Source organism: Thamnophis sirtalis, unplaced genomic scaffold (genome assembly GCF_051295495.1).
Source record: "Thamnophis sirtalis isolate CommonGarterSnake01/CBP01778 unplaced genomic scaffold, rThaSir2_p1.2 scaffold_4, whole genome shotgun sequence".
Classification (NCBI taxonomy): Eukaryota; Metazoa; Chordata; class Lepidosauria; order Squamata; family Natricidae; genus Thamnophis; species Thamnophis sirtalis.
This window is the reverse complement of record NW_028261384.1, coordinates 120,158,373-120,181,322: the sequence shown is the minus strand read 5'-3', so window position 1 is coordinate 120,181,322 and position 22,950 is coordinate 120,158,373. Positions and strand designations below refer to the sequence as shown.

Below are 22,950 nucleotides of genomic sequence, written 5' to 3'. Positions count from 1 at the left end.
TAACCCAAAGGCAATAGCAATAGCATCCTCTTCTGCTTCTCTACAGAAATAGAAGTTTTGCCTTTCCTTGATTCTCTGAGGAAATAGGTATCTCCACACTGGGTTCCATATTTAGCCAGCCTTCTGGTCTCCTCTGCCTTTCTTGATTTCTGACAAGCTGGACGTTTAAGTGGAAAATACAGTGCTGAAGGTGAGATGAGATCTTAATGGCTTATTCCCACGTGCCGGGAGTCACTTGTGGAGGTATCCGAACCGGGCGATGGATCTTTGCCACCGTCGTAGAGATGCTTGGGTTTCTCGCTTAGGTTTAATTTACACACAACAAACACCACCCCCAACTTTCCCAGCTTAAGGCCGTTTTGCTCCTCCTCGGCTCCTCCTCTTCACGCCGCACTTTACAGGAGCGACCCAGCGCCGCTCGCCTACCCGAAGCTCCGGCTTGGGATGCTCAGCTGTGGATGCGGGCACTCGGGCGAGGAAGGTAAAAAGTTCAGGCGGCTGGGGGTTGGCGGGAGCGGGGCTGCAGGTCGGCCCGTTGCCAAATCGCCGGGTCGGTTTCCCTCGACGCTTTTCCGCATCATCTCCGCTTCGAAGAAGCGGTGCGGGCTTCCCTTGAAACCAGTTCGGCGAACACCCCAACCTGTCGCGCTCCGAGCACCTGGGCGCACCGGCGGGAGCGCGCGGTGGTCCTTTGGCATCTCCAAAGTCCTGGCACGTCAGCTCCGAGATGTGAAGGAGTGGGGGTTGAGAAAAGAAGGGAGGGCTTCTTCATCGCAGGGCAACAGCCGGGGCCATTTTGGAGTAGTGGTAATGGACTCTGGATTTTCTTTGCCAAAGGCCTGATTTTAATGGAGAGAGGGGGGATGGGAGGGTTGCTATGGATTCGCCCGTCCAGGGCACTTGATTGGCATCTCATGCTGTACCAAGAGTTTGCTGGTATGGGGGGGGGGGATGCAGAGTCAGAGGAGGGTGCTGTAAGGAAGGGTGGGTTTGATGCTAAGCGTGGGGCATAAATTAACGAAGTCCCCTGCGTTGAAGAATAGGCTGGACTAATTGGGTGTACCTTATAGATTTCTCACAGGTGTGCCCCAAGTCCCCTTGGTAGGTCCCAGATACTGCTGAAAAATAACTTTCTGACTCCAGTCTGATTCGCTAGCACTTGCAAAACTGCCTCACCTCCTGACATTGCTTGCTTTTGACTTTTAAATTGACATCAGCCAGATTCTGAAGATTAAACTCAAATACTTTGGCCATGTAATGAGAAAGAAAGTCTCACTGGAGAAGAGCCTAATGTTGGAAAAGATTGAGGGCAAAAGAAGAAGGGGACAACAGAGAATGAGGTGGCTGGATGGAGTCACCAAAGCAGTCCAGCGTGAGCTTAAATGGACTTCAGAGGATGGTGAAGGACAGGAAGGCCTGGAGGAACATTGTCCATGGGATCGCGATGGGTCGACATGACTTCACAACTAATAACAAAAATGCATGTGCAGAGGGGAAAGGGGTAGCTTGGAAAAAGTTAACATAAAATCTACTAATTTGGTTTATTCAGAGGCTTTTTATGCTATTAGTTTTTATGTATATAAAGCAATACAAAGCAATATTACAATGCTTATAGAAAAAGAACTAGTGATGTATTTCGATTGTGTTCATTAATTTGAAAGTTACTACAGCTAACTTGAATTACGAGCACAATTGGGACCAGGATTTCTATTGCTAAGCAAGCCAGTTGTTAAGTGACTCACACCCAATTCTACAACCTTATTTTTTTTGCCATAATTGTTAAGCAAATCACTCCTATTGCTGTGAAGCAGTCAGTAAGCAAATCCAGCTTCTTCATTGACTTTGCTTGTCAGAAGCCAGTTGGAAAGACTGCAAGTGGTGATCAATAACTGGTGGATACTGCAACCATCATAAATACATATTGATTGCCCATTACCTAAATTTTGATCCTGTGACTGTGGGCAAAGAAGAGGAAGGGTGTGGGTGTAAGATACTGATGAGTGACAAGTTATTTGATGAAAAGAAAGACAGTCGATCAGTTAATTATTAATTGGTTCGGATTAATAATTAATTATTAATAAATTTATTAATTATTAATCAATAAATTATTATTAATAATAATTTCAGCGACGTTACGATATCCTATGCCCCTGGGTGGGGCTTGACTAGTAATCAATGCCAAATCTGGCGAAACTGACCGCTGTGATACAATACTGGAAAAAATAAAAGATAAAGTGGACAGTGAACAAACTTGGTTATGGTTAACAACAGGTACATTAAAGAAAGAAACAGAGTCACTAATCCTGGCTGCGCAAGAACAAGCTATCCGCACAAATGCCATTAAGGCCAAAATCAAAAAATCCTCTGATGATGCCAAATGCAGACTTTGCAAAGAAGCTGATGAAACTGTTGATCACATACTCAGCTGCTGTAAAAAAAATCACCCAGACTGATTATAAATTGCGGCACAATTCAGTAGCACAAATGATCCATTGGAATTTGTGCAAAAATTATAATATTAAAACAGCAACAAACTGGTGGGAACATCAGCCTGAAAAAGTCACCGAAAATCAGATGGTCAAGATCATGTGGGATTTCCGTATACAAATGGACAAAATACTGGCGCATAATACACTAGATATCACATTGGTTGAGAAAAATAAGGTCACAATCGTAGACATCGCAATATCAGGTGATAGCAGGGTCACCGAGAAGGAATGTGAAAAAAATCACAAAATACCTGGACTTAAAAATCGAAATTCAACGACTATGGCACAAACCAGCAGTGGTAATTCCAGTGGTAATTGGCACACTGGGTGCTATTCCAAAAGCACTGGAATTACATTTAAAACAGTTAAAAATTGACAAAATCACCATCAGTCAAATGCAAAAAGCCGCACTGCTTGGAAATTACAAAATTACAAAAATACGTTACGACGTCCTAGGCCCCTGGGCGGGGCCCGACTAGTAACCAATGCCAAATCCGGCGAAACAACTGGCCGCTGTGATACAATTGTATAATAATAGTAATATAAAAATAATAAAAGTGGCAGACAAGCAAACTTTTCTACAGTACTATTAGATGTTTCCATGTGGTCCCCTTAAATCAAACCCTTTACAGAAAATCCTCATTTAATGACCACCTTATTTAAATACCGTTCATTGTTATGATGGTGATGAAAAAGTAACTTTGCAACCAGTCCTTACATTTATAATTTTCTGGAGCGAAATGCATACAGAAAGTTGAAGTAAAATCATAAAATCATGTTGTTTCATTTTGCAGTCACCTCACTTAATGATCAAATTGCTGGTCCCATTGAATTATCTTTTCTGCAAGAAAATTGGTTTCACAGCCCTAAGCAAGGAGCTGTATGAAAAATATTAGATCTCCAACTATTACACCGACTGAGGTAGAGATTTTGTTATACTCTATTTGCACAGTGAGGCAATGGACAATGAGGAGGCCCTAAAAGAGATCTCCACTGAGCATAAAACTCCCAAGCTGAGTTTGAGTTAGCAGGAGTGGGCTGCTGGAGGTTTGCAGGAGTTCGGGAGAACCGCTAGCTAAGATTCTGTGCCATTTGGAGAACCCCCAAATCCTACTCCTGGCTGGCCCTGCCCACCTCGTCCCTCCCAGGAGTCCCCACAAGGCCCGTTTTGGATGCAGGTAAGTGCAGGGCATACGTGGAGGCTCGGGGAGAGCGAAAAATGGGCCTACCAAAGTTTTTGAAGTTTCCCACATCCAGAAGGCCGCTGGAGCCTGGGGAAGCCATTTTCACCATCCTGGAGGCACCAGGTAAGTCTCTGGAGGCCGGAGAGGGCAAAAACGCCCATCTACCGCCATGGTGCAGAAGGCCAACTGGGCCATGCCCATCATGGCCACACCTACCCAGCAACCAGGCAGAGAACCCCTTGCTAAAAATTTTGAAGCCCAACCCTGGTTAGTAGTTAGATTCCTCTATCATCTTCAAAGCAGAATGAAGCATACCATGAGAACATGATGTGCAAAGGTGACCATTGTGTAAACTCTCCTACACAGTGGTGTACTAAAATGGAAATTGTGTATATGTGAACAGTGCTCACTGCTTTGAGATCAATGAAGGAATTGTGTAAAAAACAAAAGCAGAAATATTGTAAAGGGTTTTTGGGGAGGAGGGAGGGGAGAGGCCTGCTTTGTTTGTTATTTATCAAATTTATATTTTTATTTATTTGTATCCTGATTTTATTATATTTATAAATAACTCATAGTGGTGAACATATCTAAAATAGAGTACCTTCCACCTCTTATTCTTCTCACAACAACAACCACTACGTGAGGTGGTTTTGCTAAGAGAGAGTGATCTTTCCAAAAGTCACTCGGCTGGCTTTTTTTTGTATGTGTGGCAAAGGCAGGACTAGAACTTACTGTCTCCTGGTGTTGCCCAAAGTCACCCAGAAAACTAAATCTCTGCAGATGATGTTGGGCTGGCCTCCATTTAATGGATTCAGCAGCATGTGAATTGGTTAGGATTGATGGGAACTGTATAATCTAACAACAAATGGAAAACTACAGATTTTCCAGTCTGGATTTAAGTAACTCCACTAGTTGCGGGAATTAGGGAATGCAGATCCTGTTAGGGAATTACAACAGTTTCTCTGTTCAGAAGGAAGCATAGGCCTCTTTGTTTCAGTTCTACCATTGCTGTTATTTCTACGAAAGTTCTACCACTTCTATTTTTAGGTCTATGCATTTTCCCTTCCCATCTATGCGGTTCTGATCTTTAAAAATGTCAGATCAACAGTTGCGAAAAGTAACCATTTAGGACAATGTGCCATCATGGATTTAGGATTTCCTGAAAGCGGCTCCTTGATGGCTGGGGAATTTCGTTGAAGGGAGACCTTCAGACTCCTTGACTTGGAATGAAAATCTAGACCAGAGGTTGCTAAGAATAGAGAAAAGAGGGATATATGATTCATAGCCCTAGTTATAGCTTCCATCCTGTCCTTTAGGTTGGAAATACTCATCTCACTCGGGGGGAGAGGAGGACGGGGAGAGAGGAGGACGATGAATGAAAGTAATCACCGCCAGCAAGCAGGTGTAGGTAGGGGTCACTGCGGAGTTGGAGCAAAGCAAGGTGTGTATATTGGCTGGCGGATTGTGCTGGGATTGAGGCAAAGTCCTCATAATCATGGAGTAGTAATGGAGACAGACACATGTTAGCTAGCTTTGCATTTTACTAAAATCAAGATGAAAATCTGCTTCCAACTCACTGCTCTTATGCTGCACTAAATCAAATCCAGATAGGCCCATTTCTGGCTTCTGCATATGCTGATTAGATACCTATGGAGCTCCTAGTAAGAAAATTGATTGCGTTTCTTCATCACAATGAGCCATGATTTGCTTAATAATCATTACGGTAAACTGCAGATGGCTGGATTCTCATCCCCTGCCTAACCCACAAGCTATCATTCACAAGCTACACGTAAAATCACCCCTTCTGGCTTGGAAAAGAGGCTTTATGACTTAGCATAATAAAGGAAACCAGTCCTAAGTGGGTTTTTTTTAAGAAATGGGCATCTGTTGAGGAACCCATGTCATATATCTTGCAAGGATTATCAAAAGATTTCTGATCAGGAGGATATTTCTAAATTTAACAATTTTAGAAATAGCATCTGTATATGGAAAATTCTTTCTTTTTGTGGTAGAATCTCAGATCATCATCATGCTGTAGAGCTAAAAACGTAGGAGTGATAAAGTATCACCACTTCTATACAGTTTCCTCATAATTTACCCAACATGTCCCATAAACATGAATTGTTATTACATAGTTGCATTTATTTTCTTGCCGGTGGAACTGTCTTTCATTTAGCTGCTTGTGAAATATTTTTGTTCACCTCTGCTTAGGACTTCATGAACTATTATGTGTTCAAACAAAATTGTGCTGAAATTTAACCCCCTTGCTAAGCCATAATATTATTTGCTTGGCTTGAGGGTTATGTGAACCTATTATTAAGATGTGTATGCTGTTGCCTGAAATATTATGTAAATGAAGTCCCATGTGATATATTGAGTAAACTGTAGTTGAACAAGCCATGGTTTAGCATGTTGAACCTTGTGTATTCCACGTTTCTTACATGTCTTCCCCTCCCCATTATTTATGTTTACAGTGAAAGAGAATAAAGAAACTTGTGAACTAGCCTTACATTTGGACGAGCCATGCCAAATGGAGTCCCAGACACAAACACAGCAACAGTTATACTATGGTCTGAGCACCCTAGAAAATTTTGATGGTAAGAAACAATGTTACCTTCCCCTTATAAGCAAATAAACATCCTTTATCTTTCTCCTGGACCATGTATTTGAGATTTGAGAAGTTTATTTATATGCCGCCCTTTTCCCTGGGGGAACTCAGGGCGGCTTACAACTCGAAAAGGGGGGGGGGAAACAAACATTTAACACGTAGGACAGTACGTCATTAAAAAAACACAACATTCATACCATTCGGGTGGGTTACAGTCTTTAGCCCCAGGCCTGACGGGATAGCCAGATTCTGAGGGCTGTGCGGAAGGTCTGGAGGGTGGTGAGGGTACGAATCTCCACGGGGAGATCGTTCCATAGGGTCGGAGCTGCCACCGAGAAGGCTCTCCTCCGCGTGGTTGCCAGTCGACATTGACCGGCAGATGGGACTCGGAGGAGGCCTAATCTATGGGATCTAATAGGTCGAGTGGAGGCAGAAGACCTCGAGCAGGGGTGGGAATCAGCTGGTTCGGGCAAGCCGGATGTTGATTTTGTATTCGGTTTGAGGAACCGGTTGTTGCAAGAATCGTCTGACCCTGGCCCTCCAGGAGTCTCCACGCGGCCCGTTCAGCATGAGAGATAAGTGCAGGGCCCAAGTAGAGGCTCTGGGAGGGAGAAAAACAGGCCTCTTGGAAATCTGGAAATGGGCCCATTTCCAGTTTCCTGAACCCAGGGAGGCCTTTTTCACCCTCCTGGAGGCTTAGTGAAATCCTCCGGAGCCTGGGAAGGGTGAAAACACCCTCCCCATGGTGCAGGAGGAGGAGTAGGCTATGCCCACCATGGCCATGCCTATCCAGTTGCTAACATTTTTCAATTCACCCCCCTGTCAAGGCAATCCATTTCAGTCACTGGGAACTGAAAAGTGCCCTTCTGTTTCCTCCCTGATTATGGCAAGTCTGGAAAATTGCTAAGAAAAATTACACTATCACCATCAGGAAACTGCAGTAGAAAAGGGTACTTGGGGTATCTTGGGTCCCAGGCTGTGTAGCCAGGATAAGTCTTTCTCCAGAAAGTGCTATTGGGGAGGGGGGGGGCGAGTGAAGGCACAAAGGTAGCACTTATTTAGATGCAATTAGAAGTGTTTTTTTTTTGTGAGACCGAATCCAAGCACAGATAGTAACAATGCTCTGTTTAGTGACCATACAAAGTTATGACAAGACTGAAAAAATAACTTTGCGACTGGTCCTCGCACTTATGACTGTTGTACACTGTTCCCTCTAAGGTGCGTGGCCGCGCGGCCGCACACATGGCAAGTAAACATTGCGCAGCAGTTTCCCACTGCCGCGCAGTCGTTTGCTGGATACGGACTGCAGCGCTTCGGATCTTTCAACAAAGCCTTTCCCCACCCTGCGCTGGGGGACGCGCTTGTGTGCAAGCCGGCGCCCCAAACAGAGCTGGCTCCAGTCATCTCCTCCCTGCCTTTTCTTCCCTTTTTATGCCCTGTCTCAGACGTGCGGGCGCGAATGCTGTGGACTCGCCCACTTAGACGTCGAGGTTGCTGCGTGCTTAGCTGCGGCCGTATCTCCTCTTGTTTTTCCCCCTCCCTCTTACATGCCCCCTTGGTGCAGCGGGCTAACGCCGGCGAAAGGAGTGGGGTGGACTACATGGCACAACTGGGTAAATTATAAACCACAGATTTTAATCCTATTTAATTTTTAATGGTATCAAATTTAGCTATAAACTGGCTTTTCCCTGGGCCTGCTAAATTCTGGTCCCTGGTGATACAATGAGTTAAATGCATTCTGGCCTGGATTTCCTATTGTGCAATTTGTGTCATGGACTTAATCATTTTAAATTCCATAAAATGCCAGTATGCATCCTTTCTGCCAAGAGATCAGAAAGAACAATGCTCGAATCTTCTGATATTTAAATGATTTATAATGTTGTTTAGATATATAATTTGGATTACATTTGAAAGCTATGCATTGATTAAATACTACGGAATACAATCCTGCGGCAGTTCTTCTTTCTTTTTTGGTTTTAGAAAAGGATAATTCCCTTTTTAGCCAGGCTTTTTGAATTAGATTAACACCAGTTTTTAAGTAGATTTCAATTTTAAAAAAATCTGTTAGCTGCTTTGAATACGTTGAAGATGAAAAGATGGGGTACAAAACTTAAATAATAAAAAAATTGTACATTCATTTTGAAAAATAAATGCAATACTTGATTAATTTCATATCTTTATTTAAAATAGTTTTGGCATGGCATATGATTTTATTGACTCAGTTGGAAATGATGTGGATGTTGTATCTGATTCTGAGATATATATATTCTTAAGTAACATAACATAGCATATAGTCCAAACTTGCTAGACTATTTAATTGATCTTACTACTTTAAAGGGGGACAGTTTCATGATAAATTATTTTATTACATTTATGTTGCGTTTATATATTATATTTATTACATTTATATTCCAAATTATATATTTGTATTGTTATTTTAGTGTTTATTGTCAATTTTGATAGATATTATATTGATATATCAATATTGATTTTAATCATACTAAATAACAATTACTGCTATTATTTATCAGCATTAAATATTTACAGTTTTTAATATTGAGTTAGTCATATTTTAGAATAATAGGATTATCTTTTAATAGGATAATTGGCAAAATCTAATTCAAATGTAATGGGTTGCATTCCAAAGGAATGTGAGAGGACAGGTTGCCTGCAAAATGCCAGGACCCCGGCTGTTGGTGCCATGTCTCCCTCTAGCCAGTCTAACAATGTAAAAGGTGAGCAGAGAGCCTTTTTTCCCAGTGTGAGCTGAAATGTATAGTGTTTGAGTGGCACATTTTCATGCCTGGCATTCATCAGGCTGAAACCTTGCTCGCAATTGGCGCTTGACGCTTGGAATGTTGCGCAAATGTCCAACAGACGTGACAGCAGTTCAAACTGTTGCTCTTTTGGATGCTCAGGCATGAAACTGTGCAGCTCAAACACTGTACTTTTCCACTCACACTGAAAAAAAATTAGAGGGAACATTGCTGTTGTAGTGTCTTCACGGTTGTGTAGTTGAGATTCATATGCTAAATTGCAACGGGTGGGCTTTTATGATCATGGCGGCATCCTGTGGATGATCATGGCGGCATCTTACTTAACGATCTGCAATAGTTTGCTTAGTGGCCTTAGCAAAAATGAGATTGTAAATCTGTCATGGTCATGTAATGCCTTACTTTATGACTGCATTGCTTAGTGATGGTTGTTAACAAAAGGCTAGTTGTTACGTTGCTGTTAACCAAGGACTAGTTATGCATAGCCCTAATGGATTCCTATAAACCTGGGGAATAGGGAGGGAGTGTTGTCTTACATAATCCTTGCAGTTGCAAGAGACTGTAGTTTCCTAACAGAGCACGTGGTTTCTAAGTAGAAATTTGCACAAGAGACTAAGCTGCAGTGTGGTTGGCTACTTTGTGGTTCAATGTATTAAGCAAACAATGCTCTTATCTGATATTTTACAAAGGTTTTTTTTTACCAGGAATTGTCAGAGAATCTGCAGACTGCCTATGTTAATTCTGTATTTCATTATCTCGTGGAAAAGTAGCTTTGAATCATTATCTCATTAATAAATGAACCAGTAGCATGTTTTTGACTCTCTGTTTAAGTGAAGTCTCTGTAGTTTTAGGGCGTGTGTGAAGAACACATCACATTTTTTATCAGATATATGCAGAAATATTGAATATTAGACAGGGTTCACAAACTTTAACCACCCCCGTATTATATCCAAACAAATCAACCACATCATGGCTAAACCTGGTGGCCTGATTCACAGTGCATTCTAAGAGAATGATTGGATATCCCAACAAGACACCGGACTAGGGACTGCCAAACTATTTCAACCTAACCTAGAGGTTTGCACAAACCCAGTTCAGCATGTTGTATGAATGGAGCCCCATGTTATGCCTCTTGTTGTGTCTTGGATGTTTCAGAGAGGCCAGCTCCTTCATTGACTCTGGTGACCAATATGAAGACCCAGTTACATATGGCATTGGAAAGGAACTCTTGGCTGCAGAAAAGAATTGAAGATCTGGAAGAAGAACGAGATTTCTTGCGCTGCCAGCTAGACAAATTCATCTCTTCAGCCCGCCTGGATGCTGGTAAATGTTCTGGAGGCTAGTGGAGTGGTTTCGCTGGATTAGTGGAAAAGACTTTATTGGAAAGAATAATCTTGAAATAAAGTGAGGGGTGGAAGATGAGTGCCAAGACACTTTGGCTCTTAAGAGAAAGGCGGGGGGGGGGGACAATTTAGGATAGGGATTGACCATTGAAGTAGACATGAGACTGGCTGGGGAATTCTAGGTGTTCAGGCTGGGGAATTCTAGGTGTTCACACCAGAGGTGGGTTGCAAATCCCGGCACTATGGGTTTGCTTGCATGCGTGCGACGCTTCTGCCCATGCACAGAAGCGTCCGGGCAGGTAGGTCGAGCCTCCCACCACTGCCACTACCAGTTTGCCCGAACAGGGAGCAACCCACCTCTGGTCCACACATCTTCAAGCAACCAAGGTTGAGAAAGTCTGCTCTAGATAATGGGGATCGTGTGCATTGTAGTCCAATCAGGAGCCATTCTGATTGGGGTTGATAGACGCTGAATCTAGCTGCGCAGGAAGAACCATAGTCTGATTATTATCCTTATTAAAATAAAAGTGTGATGTGTGGTATCACACCTTTGTGATTTGGAGGAAATTGAGCCGGGTAACCCAGGTGAGTGCTCTTGAGTATCCCATCTCCCTGGCCAGGTGTGATTCACTTAGCCTTTCTCTCTTCCAACCTAGATGATCATTGCTGCAACAAACAACCGCCCCGAAGATCTGAAATATTGGAGAGCCGAAATGGGAACATGACGGATGATGACAGCATGAGCTCCTGGATGGCCACCAGCCCAGAAGAAGGAGGTTCTGTGGAACACAAGAAACTCAAAGCAGGGTTTAACCACCGACGCTTTGCCAAGCCTAAAATCCGGGAGAGGCAGAGAGGTAAGTACTGAGGCTTCAAAGGTTTGGCATCAAAGGTTTTAGCATTATCTCTCAACCTTATCAATTTTAAGATGCATGTATATGAACTCACAGAATCCTCCAGCCAGCATAGAAAGACTGAGCAACACTGAGTTATAGTATTGCTGTTAGTGTTATTCTACTATACAGATAGTGCTCAACTTACAACCATTCATTTAGAGACCGTTTGAAATGATGACATGACCAGTCCTCATACTTATGACCATCATAGCATGTAGCATCTCCGAAGTGAGGCATGGGAGGAGTCACAAATGGGTATTAACACAGCCCTTTTGCCCTGGAGACTGGGGTAAATCTTGAGGCCACACCTCCGTTCCTCCTCTGACCTCCCAGATTAACCTCAGTCTCCAGCCCAGAAGGAGTGTTTTCCTGACTCTCCCTCACTTTGAAGACTTCTAAGTTTTTTTCCCCCCAAGATATTTTTAGGTTTCTTTACCTTTGGATTGCTTCACCTTTCCTCATCCGTGCTCAGCGCCGCTAGCATCTAAAGCCTCACCGCTTGCTAGCACGAGCCCCAAGTGGCCAGACGGCCGCGTAAAAGGGCAGGAAGCCTCCGCGCCACGAAGTCCGCATGAGATGGCTGCACACCTTCCAGCAGACCTCTGCAAGGCATTGGAGGACCGAGGAACCAGCAAGGATCATCTTCCAACGTTCCCGAGCTTCGGAGGAGATCAGGCTGCAGGTTGGCGGTCGCCATCTTAGCATCTCCGCTATCTTGGAGCATGTGAGAGAGTGCGTGACCGGCTTACCTTCTATGGACGCCGAGAGTGCTCAGAAGACACCGCCAAAGCTGGAAGAGGCTACAGGGGCCTGAACTCTGCCAGCAATCCGGGGAGGGCCCAGAGTCGGTGGTAGGCCGACATTCGGGCCGCGGATCGGCGGCAGAGATCGGAAGAATACGGAGCCTTTGAAGAGGCAACGCACACAGCGAACCGAGGCCGGCAAGGAGACAGGAAGTGGTGAACAGTGTAACTGTGAGTACTATGGTGGAGGCGGCGAGGAGCGGGGGTGCCGGGCCTAGGTCTCCAGGGGACTCAGACCCAGACGAGGGGACCTCTAGGGGAGTTCCCCCAGTCACCAGAGGGAGTTCCCCTGCCAAGAGAAGCACCCCCAAACCCACTAGGAAGGAGACCTCTAGTAAAGAGGCTCCGGTAACCAGGGCCTCTAAGAGAAGGTCAGGGTCACTATTAGCCCATCTCCTTCCAGATCTCGCTCCCCCCACAGCTTCTTACTCTAGAAGAGGCCTGGGTTGAATCCCCAGGTTCCCCAAGGGGCTCGGGCAGAGGGCACAGCTCCATATCGCCCCCCTATCGCCTGCCCATCCTTCGGAGGCAAGGGGAGACCCCTTTGGGCGCAGGGCACCCAGCCCTGCTAGGCGCCAGCTGGCACCTCAATCACCAGACTCAAGGGAGTTCTTACAACCCCCAGAGCTGCACCCATCCCTCCCAGAGCTTCCTGATAGCTTCCAGGAGGTCTTAGCCAGGGCCATAGCGCAGGGGATTGCTTCTGGGATGAAGCATCAGTCCCAGGGTTCCAGAACAAAGTCTTCCCGGGATCACCCCAGGGGTCATCAGGATCGTCCCAGATCTTCTGCTCTCAGAGAATCCAGGTCACCCTCCCCCTTCACTGCCAGTGAGGACTCGAAGCTAGAGGAAGGGGAGTTGAAGGAGGTGGGGTTTTCAGAGGATGAGGAAGCCCAGGCCCCTGAGGCGCCCAATATTACCAGGCTGTTCCCCCCTCCTTGTTTAGCTCCTTACTGTGTAAGGCCAGAGCCACGGCAGACCTGGACACTCCCCTAGAGCCCAGTCCTGCGACTGCCACCCCCAGGATGAGCGGGGGGAACAAGAGGGGGCCCTTTCACAGACCCCAGGTGGAGAAGGAGGAGATTCCTACTCCAGAGATGTTTTTAGAGGTCCTTAAATCACAATAAGTTAAGCCAGGGTCCTTTCCCAACCCAGGGGGCAATGAACGTAGATTTTATAACCTCAATGCTACCTTCACCCAAGCTCTACAGGTACCTCCAGCACTGTTCCCTCTAAGGTGCGCGGCTGCGCGGCCGCGCACCTTGCAAGAAAGCCCCGTGCAGAGTTTCTATCTGCCGCGCAGAGATTTCTGTAAAGGAAATGTTTTGCAGGCGGCTACAACTGGATCCGGCAGTGCTGTTGCCTGTTGGAGGAGGAGGAGGCGAACCAGCCTGCCACCACTGGCCACCGCCAGCCCCGCCGCTCTTCCCGCCCCCTTCCCAGCCCCACAGTCCAGCGGACGCAGCAGAAGCAGCCCCGGGGCTCCGCTGCCGCTCCCCGCATTTTCTGGATGGGGATCCCTTGGAGAGGGGATTCCTTCCTGCGAGACCCCATCCAGAAAATGCGGGGAGCGGCAGCGGAGCCCCGGGGCTGCTTCTGCTGCGTCCGCTGGACTGTGGGGCTTGGAAGGGGGTGGGAAGAGCGGCGGGGCTGGCGGTGGCCGGCAGTGGCAGGCTGGTTCGCCTCCCCCTCCTCCAACAGCACTGCCGGATTTCCGCCCAACGCTGCGGGGGCGCCAGCGGGAGCTTTGGAGGCTTCACCTCAGCCGCAGCGCTGGGCAGCAAATGTGCTGGTGCTGTTGGAGGAGGAGGAGGCGGCGGCAGCAATAGCACCTGAGGACAGGACAAGAAGCAATGGAAACTTGTCAGAAGGAGACTCAAGCTGGAAATAAGGAGAAATCTGACAGTAAGAACAATTAAAATCCTAGGAAAATGTCCTTTCATGAAAAATTACTTTTTCAGTTAACTCTGCCTGGGATTAATTGGGGGAACAGAAATATTAGTTGGCCAATTCTAAAAGAGAGCACCTGAAAGAACTTAAAAGATTTTTAAAGAGAGCTGGGTTTTTCATTTATATTATATGTATGAACAGAATTAATACAAATTGCAGATACCAGTCAAAAATAAAGAAAAAAAGGATGAAATAATGCTCATTTTTAAAAACTCAATGAAAATAAAAACAATATACCAAGAAGGTGGCATACTGGTTGTGATTTGATCTCTTCGGGGGATCCCGGGGATCCCCTATACAAGTATTTTAATATTGCAGACTTGCAGTATTATAAGTCATACTGATATTATAGAACACTTTAATTAAGCGGGTCCCTTGAATAAACATAACTTTGAGTTTCAAATAACACTGATTTCGTTGTTGTCTTAGGTGACATCTGTGAAAAAAATTCAGGTGCTCAGGCATGAAAATGTACCGCTCAAACACTATACTTTTCCGCTCACACTGAAAAAAAATTAGAGGGAACATTGACCTCCAGTGGACACTCCAGTCACTAGCCTGGCTTCATCTTCTGCGGTGGTGACTGGGGACATATCTAACTGTCTCAAGGCAGAGGACAAGAGAGCAGAGATGGCGTAAGTCCTTTCAGGTAATAACCTGGGCTATTAGGGTGGCCGCGACTGCCTCCTTTTTTAACAGGTCCACAGTGCTATGGTTGGAACAGCTAAGAGACAGGACCCTGGCCACAGACGTACGACTGTTGCAGGACATCTCCAAGGTGCAGGCAGCCACCCAGTTTTCGGCGGACTCCACACTGGACGTGGTAAAGTATTCCTCGAGAGCTTTGTCGTCCTCTGTCGCATCCAGGCGCCTACTGTGGCTGCGCCACTGGCGGGCAGAATCTCGCGCAAAGTGGCACCTGGCAGGAGCAGACTACACCGGGGATAAACTGTTCGGTTCTTCGCTGGACCGCATTCTGGTGGAGGACAAGAATAAGCATAAGGTCTTCCCGGCCACGACCAGACGGTCAGAACACTGACAGGCTCCTTATCCTAGGAGAGCATCTTACCGCCCACCTGAGTCGGACTTCCAGAATCAGAGGTACCCTGCACCCAGGTTTCCCAGACAGTGGGATAGGCAGTTCCTAGCCATGCAGGATCTGGGCCTCACCATCGACACTCTAAAGTCCCTGGCGTTCTCAATCAACATTGAGAAGAGCCATCTAGTCCCCTCTACCAGGCTCCAACACCTAGGGACCATCATAAATTCGATGTCTGGCAAGGTCTTCCACTCCCGGGAGAGTAGGGACAGCATTGTTCAGCTGATTCAGGAGATCCGTAAGTTACGCTCTGTCCCTGTAGTTCTTCTTTCCAGGCTCCTCGGGAAATTCATTTCTTGCATAGGGATCATGCCTTGGGCCTGTCTCCACGCCAGGGAGCTCCTGCTTCCACACCAGAGAGCCGGGACGAGCGACGCCAGCTTCAAGGTTCGAATGTTGCCCCAGGTGCTTCTCTCGCTCCATTGGTGGATGACCCCAGCTCTAAACAAGGGGTCACTCTTTAGGGAGCCAGCGAGGAACGTGCTCACAACAAATGCAAGCTTGTTCAGCTGGGGAGCGCACCTGGAATCCCAGATGGCCCAGGGCCACTGGACTCCAACAGATCTGTGCAACAACATCAACTGGCTGGAACTCAGAGCCATCCATCTGGCTCTACACCACTTCAAGACTACAATGACCGATCACCACGTCCTGGTCTTAACAGACAACGTGGCAGCCAAGGCCCTGCGCAACGAGGCCCTCCGGTTGGGGAACTGGGTGGAAAGGAACCTCCGATCGATCAGAGCGGAACACATCTCCAGGATAGAGAACCAACAGGCGGACTGGCTCAGCAGGGAGACAGTCGACAACGGAAAGTGGCAACTCCATCCCACTGTCTTCCAACAGATCTGCAAGAGGTTCGGACGTCCGGCAATGGATCTCTTCACAACTCCAGCGAACGCCCAGCTGCCAAGCTTCATATCAAGGTTCCTGTCCAGAGGCACCATAGACACAGATGAGCTTCGCTGCAGATGGCTGACCGGTCTCCTCTACGCCTTTCCTCCCCTTCCCCTCATCCCCGGGGTTCTGAGGAAGTTAGTGACAGAGAGAGCAGAGATGGTTCTAGTGGCCCCCTTCTGGCCATGTCATCCTTGGCTAGCAGACCTGGTGGGTCTGTCCTCAGCTCTCCATTGGAGGATCCCGCAAGGGGAGGTGTCCCTGCACCAGAGGTTTCTGAAGCATCCGGACCCAGAGTGGCTCCATCTGACCATCTGGCGATTGAGCGGGAACAACTAAGAGGGGGCCATTTCTCCGCGAAGGTCATTAGGACTATTGAGGCGTCCAGGAGGCATTCAACCACACACATCTATAACGCCTCCTGAGTCGCCTTCGCGGATTGGTGCCGAGCAAGGGACATCGACCCAGCTTCAGCATCCATGCCCCAGGTTTCGGACTTTCTGCAGGAAGATCTGGAAAAAGGTCTGTCCCCCAGCACCCTTAGGAGACAAGTCTCTGCCCTTTCCACGGTCCTGGGTGAGGTGGACGCTCCGCCTTTATCCCAGCACCTGGTCCTTAGGCGTTTCCTCAAAGGAGCGGCAAATCTGAAACCCCCTGTGGTCCATCGATTCCCGACCTGGGACCTGCCCACGGTCCTCCAGTCCCTGACGGAGGCAACTTTTGAACCCTTGAAGGAGGTTTCTCTCCAATTACTGACCCTCAAGGTAGTTTTCCTGGTTGCCATCACCTCAGCCAGGAGGGTATCCGAGCTTAACGCTCTTTCCAGCAGAGAGGATCTCTGCACCTTCCTAGATAACCGGGTTGTCCTCAGACTGGACCCTGCGTTCATGCCCAAGATCAACTCTCCCACAGGGCATTAGAGATAGTTCTGCCAGACTTCTGTCCACAGCCCTCCAGGGATAGAGAAAGATCCTGGCATCGGCTGGATGTCAGAAGAACCCTACGCATTTACCTGAAGTGCACGGCGCCCTTTAGGCACTCAGAGGCCCTCTTCGTCTCCTTTCAGACGTCCACCCGGGGAGCCAAGGTCTTCCTGGCCACCAATAGCAGGTGGATCAGAGCGGCCATCTCCAAGGCCTACGAGGCACGCGGACTTCAGGTCCCAGAGGGCATGAACGCACACTCCACCAGAAGTGCTGCCACCTCAGCGGCCTGGGCCACTCAGGCTCTCATCGAGGAGATCTGCAGGGCTGCTGCCTGGTCCTCTCCCTCGCCTTTCATCAGACACTACCGGCTAGACACATACGCCTCCGCAGAGGTAGGCTTCGGGAGGAGGGTTCTTCAGGGAGTCCTGGACTCTTGGGGGGCTCAGGCAAATTGATTCCCTCCCAAGGACATCTAGCTTTGGTATGTCCCATTTGTGTCTCCTCCCACGCCTCACTTTGGAGACTGTCAGTTGGTCTTACCTGAACTGCATGTCTTGAAGATGGCGTGGGAGTAGTCACTTCCCCCCCCCCCCGGTTAGGGCACCCCGCGCTATGGACCTAAGTTAGTTCAGTGGTCAGTCAGGGACCAGACAGGAAGGATGTGTGTGTGTTTTCTCTGTCCCTTCCTTTCCAGGTGCTCTGCAACGACCCATTGGTTAATCTGGGAGGTCAGAGGAGGAACGGAGGTGTGGCCTCAAGATTTACCTCAGTCTCCAGGGCAAAAGGGCTGCGTTAATACCCATTTGTGACTCCTCCCACGCCATCTTCAAGACATGCAGTTCAGATAAGAGCAACTGACAATCTCCATTGTCACATGATCAAAATTCAGGCTCTGGGCAACTGGCACGTATTTACAACAGTTGCAGTGACCAGGGGTCATGTCACTGCCATTTGCAACCTTCCCAGCCACTTCTGACAAGCAAAAGTCAAGGGGGGGGGAACTGGATTCACTTAATGACTGTGTGATTCACTTAACAACCACAGTGATTCGCTTAGCAACCATGGCAAAAAAGGACATAAAAAGGACATAAAAGCACTTAACAATCACCTTTCTTAGCAACAGAAACGCTAGTCCCAATTGTGATTGTAACATGAGGATTACTTGTATAATAAAATAATAATTGTCAAGTATGTAGCATTTCCAATTTGATCCAAAAAAAACCCTACTTGGAACTAGAAGGGCAAGTAAACTCTCTTATTTACCCATCTGGGCTGGATTTTTTAAAATTTTTTAATTGTGTTTGTTTTAGTATATCCTACAATCAAAATAAATGAATTATTTTCTCTACTGGTACCCCCTTAGCATTCTCTCCGTACAATCTATTTTTAAAAAATGGATGTTTAACCAGTCTCACTAAATAAAATTACTTTCATTTTCAATTTCATCAAAAGTGGGTCTTTTTCCTAATAGAAAATTAATTCCTTAACAGTTTTCACTCATTATGCTCTTGTTATTTATTTTTTTAAGTAAGAAGTAAATGGTCAAAAGGCACCCAGAGATGTTTATATAAGGCAAGTAGAAGATAAAATAGTATTGCCATCATAATCTAAAAAAATCTAGCACAAAAGGTACAGGAAGAAGAAAAATAAAAAAAAATTGAAATTAGATTTAAATGTAATACATTTAAATCTAAGGTACAACAGGCTGTATCTTAACAGAACACACATTCCAAGAGGTTTTAGGGGTGTCTTACCCCTTCCAGTATTTGTCTCCAGAGATTAAATCCTCTGTGTACCACGTTTGGTTGAAATTGCTGGAGGTGTTTCAGAGTTATGCTGGAACAAACACACACTTTATATATATACACATACACATACACACACACACACACACATACATAATATAGATCTTTTTTATTTTGAGGAAAGAAAGGAAGCAGTAGAAAGGAGATTCTAGAGTGAAAAATAAGGATCTCTACAGCAGGGGTGTCAAACTTGGGTCATCACAGCATCATCACATGACATATCAGGACTTCCCCCCCCTTTGCTAACGGTGTGTGGGTGTGGCCAGCGCACCACGCATCCGGCCCGTGGGCTGCTAGTTTGACAGCCCTGCTCTACAGTATTGCAAGGATAGACAGCTGAGCATCTCAGACATTTTACATTCTTCTCAACCAGCCTCAACCAGTACGGGCCGTGCCAGGTATTGTGGAAGCTTTCGTTAAAATGTTTGTAAGAGATATCTTGTTAAGATGTATAGAAACGGAATTTTTATTTAGTTTATTCAAATCTTCTCCTATGAAAGCCTCAAGTCTTGGTAAACAGATATAATCTGTTCTCTTCTCTCCCTCCCTTCCTCATCTTGCCCTTCCCTTCCCTCTTTCTTTGACCCATCCCTAAACTGCTCACCATCTTATTTCCTACTATTTCTGATCTTGAAAATTGTGATATATGCTTCCTGCTTGACTTTTCTTTCCTTCTTTTTGCAACCTATCCTCCCTGTCCCTATCTTTTGTCTTTTCATATCTGTTGACGTTTTCAACTACAAATGTATATATTTTTAACCTGATGCCTGATTTATTTTCTGCCCTTTGCTTTGCCTGTGCTGCTGATGTATATGCCCTATTATAACCCTTCCACATCATGTCCTTATCTGCCTTCTCCATCCTAACTTGTTGCTTTCTTGCCTTAATTTTTCATTTCTTTCATCTTGGCTTTCATGATGTCTGGTGTTCATGGGGCGCTGCTGTTCTCTTTCTGCATTTTGCTGTTCAATTACACTGCTGTTTGTCTCCATCCTCCATGGTATTGGCCACCTGAATTTAAACTTGCCATACAGTCAAGGATGTGGATGGAGTCCTCTGCCGGTATAAGAAGATCCTGTGCACTTTCCAGAAGATGCAAAGCATGAGTCGGGCCTTTGAACATCATCGGGTGGATCGTAACACTGTGGCCTTGACCACCCCCATAGCAGAGCTCCTTATTGTTGCTCCTGAAAAATTGGCTGAAGTGGGTGAGTTTGACCCATCTAAGGAACGTCTGCTTGAATATTCCCGACGATGTTTCATGGCGCTAGATGATGAGACACTCAAAAAAGTCCAGGCCCTCAAGAAAAGCAAGCTTCTACTGCCCATCACTTACCGCTTCAAGACGAAAATGGACTCTCCTGGCTTAGTTGCTGGCAACTCTGTCCCTTCTCCTGCTGTGCCACCCAAGCAACTTCTGCCAATCGCTGAATGCTACAAGCGATGAATCTTCTCCTGGAGCAACATAAGTACTGCTGGAACCTATGTTGCCAGTCCTTTGAGCTCTCTTTCTCTGTACATCCTGCCCCCTCCGGCCCCATCCATTATCCCTATTAAAATAAAAGTGTGATGTGTGGTATCACACCTTTGTGATTTGGAGGAAATTGAGCCGGGTAACCCAGGTGAGTGCTCTTGAGTATCCCATCTCCCTGGCCAGGTGTGATTCACTTAGCCTTTCTCTCTTCCAACCTAGATGATCATTGCTGCAACAAACAACTGCCCTGAAGATCCGAAATATTGGAGAGCCAAATTCTCACCAAACTCTCACAGGGTTTCCCTGAGTTTTCTACCCTGATGCCCAACAATCTCCCAACTTTTCCTAGGTTTAAATACTGAATGAATCCACTGTTTCACAGGTAGGGCCATTGTATCTTTACAAAAAGGGTCTGGAAGTGGTTTCCTAGGATTATTACTTGACTATAGATCTGCCCATCTATGCTTCCATCTTTAAAGGCTTTCCCACAGCTGCAGGATTGTTTTCATTCTCCCTCCTGAGAGTTTGGCTAGAGGAAAAACAATGACAAAGGAGCTAACAACCATGATGTGTCCCATCCCACAATCAATAACATCACGGATAGATTGATTGGTTGTAATTGTTGCACAGTTAACTTGAAACAGCTAACATGTTAGCATTAGCACTTAGACTTATATACCACTTCACAGTGCTTTACGGCCTTCTCTAAGCGGTTTACAGAGTCAACCTATTGCCCCCAACAATCCGGGTCCTCATTTTACCCACCTCGGAAGGATGGAAGGCTGAGTCAACCTTGGTGAGGTTCGAATTGCCAAACTGCAGGCAGCCAGCAGGCAACAGAAGTAGCCTGCAGTACTGCATTCTAACCACTGTGCCACTATGGCTCTGTTGGTTTATTAACTGATGGTAATTATAGCCTTGCACATAAAATATAAAGCCACACATTTTTTAAATTAAAAAAAATAAACTGCAAAATGTCATTTGCGGTATGTCAAATAAATGATATAACAAGATGGTAAAAGTTTGCAAAAATATCTCTCTCAGAAGCAGTACGTCCCCAACTTTGCTAGTTAGGATGATTTGGTCTTTCCTTAAGGGAAACCACCTAATAATTTATAGTAGGTTAAATGACAGTAACCTAAGAGAGTGCCTCAGTGAGAGCCTAATCACTATGACCAATAGAAGTTATTCATTTCTAAGCTGGAAGAGGGAAGATAAAGTTGCATAACGCACTTCTGTAGTTTTACCTCTCCTTGCTTGAAAACCTTTTCTGTGTTTCCTGAGTTGTTAGCAGGTGCTACTGGTACTGCATCAATTCCCTTTTTTGCTGCTGTTGTGGTTACATTTATTCCATTTTCTCTACAGTGTTACTATGATTGGAAGAATTGCAGAATTGAGCTGCCTCTGCTTTCCTATTGTCTCCCCAAAATATTCATACCCTGTGCCCTACCACATTTTTTTTACCACATTTAGTTTTGGAAGGTATTGCCTAAACCTTTTCCCTAGCTATTGTCCTACTCCAAGCTCACAACTGGATTTTTCTGCTGGCAATTTTATACTATTTTTTGCCTCTCTCAGTATGTTAGTGAGAAAGTTGAATGCAAGGACTTGAATTATGTGTTGCATTCCTTGAGGCCGCTTCCTTTTTATTCAATATAATTAGAAAACTGTTCTCACTGTGCCTGTAATTTCTTTCTCTCCAATGTTTTTTCTGTGTTAAAAAAAAGAAATTAAAAAGAAAATATTAAACATTTTATTGAAACACAATTTAAATTAAAGAGAACATTTTGATATAACATTCTGCACTTTGTATTTTTTTACATAACCTTGTATAACATTACAAAATGGGACAAATGTATAGCATGGGAAAACAAATATATGAGCTATTAGAGTGGAGAGATCCAATTTCCTTCATTTTCCGAGAGTTCCTGGATTACATTTGGACTTGTTCAGTTGGTTTTCCCTTGGGAAGATGGGAACACTGGTTATTTTCCCAGTTAAATTTGTACAAAGATGGGATTTAAAAGTGTTTAATAGTATATATCACTTCAAAGTTTCCTAAACAATTGAAAATATGTTTAAAATTAGAGCATAGTAAGTTCAAGAAACAATTTACAAATAAGTGGTGCATTAGAAAAAAAAAGTAATATTTTTGAATTTGCTAAACATTCATAAAGAAAAGGGGAAACTTTCATGCTGAAAAAATTCAATGAAAGGATGAAAATATAATTCTCTTAAGAAAATATGCAGGAAAGTGCACCATAAAGTAGCACAAGGTGGTGCTATAGACAAAATTAAGCTAAATTTCCAGGGAACCCCCCCAGGTTTCACAAGCTTCAGGAACATGTCTGCTCCCCTTCAAAAATATAAAAACCAAATATAGGAAACACTGATGATGTTTCCTAGTTAGGATAATGAAACATCTGGAAGAAAACAAGCAAGCTCATAGAACACCAAGGACCTCCTCATATAAAAACCAATCAATTATCTGCCTATAGTATTAATTAGCACGATCCTTGTGAAAAGAGGGGAAATAGCAGTGTTTTTTATATTAGAACAGTTGGCCTAGAAAGAATACTGTTTATAAATTGCATTCGTACACAGCAAGCATTTTGGTAAAAGTTCAGGGCCACCTGGTAACCTTAACACAAAAATCTACCTGATGTGCGTTGTCTACATTTTAACTTTCCATCCTTGTATGT

General features: G+C 45.3%; 1 protein-coding gene across 3 annotated transcripts; it reads left to right on the top strand.

The window, feature by feature from the left end:
- Positions 1 to 391: 391 nt before the first annotated feature.
- CCDC106 (coiled-coil domain containing 106) lies at positions 392 to 21,038 on the top strand. Of its 3 annotated transcripts, XM_087713955.1 has the most exons (6): positions 401 to 481; positions 4,990 to 5,114; positions 6,148 to 6,270; positions 10,211 to 10,378; positions 11,055 to 11,255; positions 19,809 to 21,038. In XM_087713955.1, the coding sequence occupies exons 1-6, from the start codon at positions 459 to 461 to the stop codon at positions 20,219 to 20,221; spliced, it is 1,053 nt and encodes a 350-aa protein (XP_087570081.1). In that variant the 5' UTR covers positions 401 to 458; the 3' UTR covers positions 20,222 to 21,038. The 3 variants fall into 3 exon arrangements, with proteins under 3 accessions (XP_087570082.1, XP_087570081.1, XP_087570083.1); XM_087713956.1 differs by lacking the exon at positions 4,990 to 5,114 and having other exon boundaries at positions 392 to 481; XM_087713957.1 differs by lacking the exons at positions 401 to 481; positions 4,990 to 5,114; positions 6,148 to 6,270 and adding an exon at positions 8,790 to 9,016.
- Positions 21,039 to 22,950: the final 1,912 nt, after the last annotated feature.

Excerpts from the sequence above, each read along its gene's own strand:
- CCDC106 (XM_087713955.1), top strand. The coding sequence starts at position 459 with ATGCGGGCACTCGGGCGAGGAAG. Across the intron at positions 482-4,989 it reads CGGGCACTCGGGCGAGGAAG|GTTGGAAATACTCATCTCAC; the intron begins GTAAAAAGTTCA and ends CCTGTCCTTTAG. Across the intron at positions 11,256-19,808 it reads AATCCGGGAGAGGCAGAGAG|TCAAGGATGTGGATGGAGTC; the intron begins GTAAGTACTGAG and ends CTTGCCATACAG.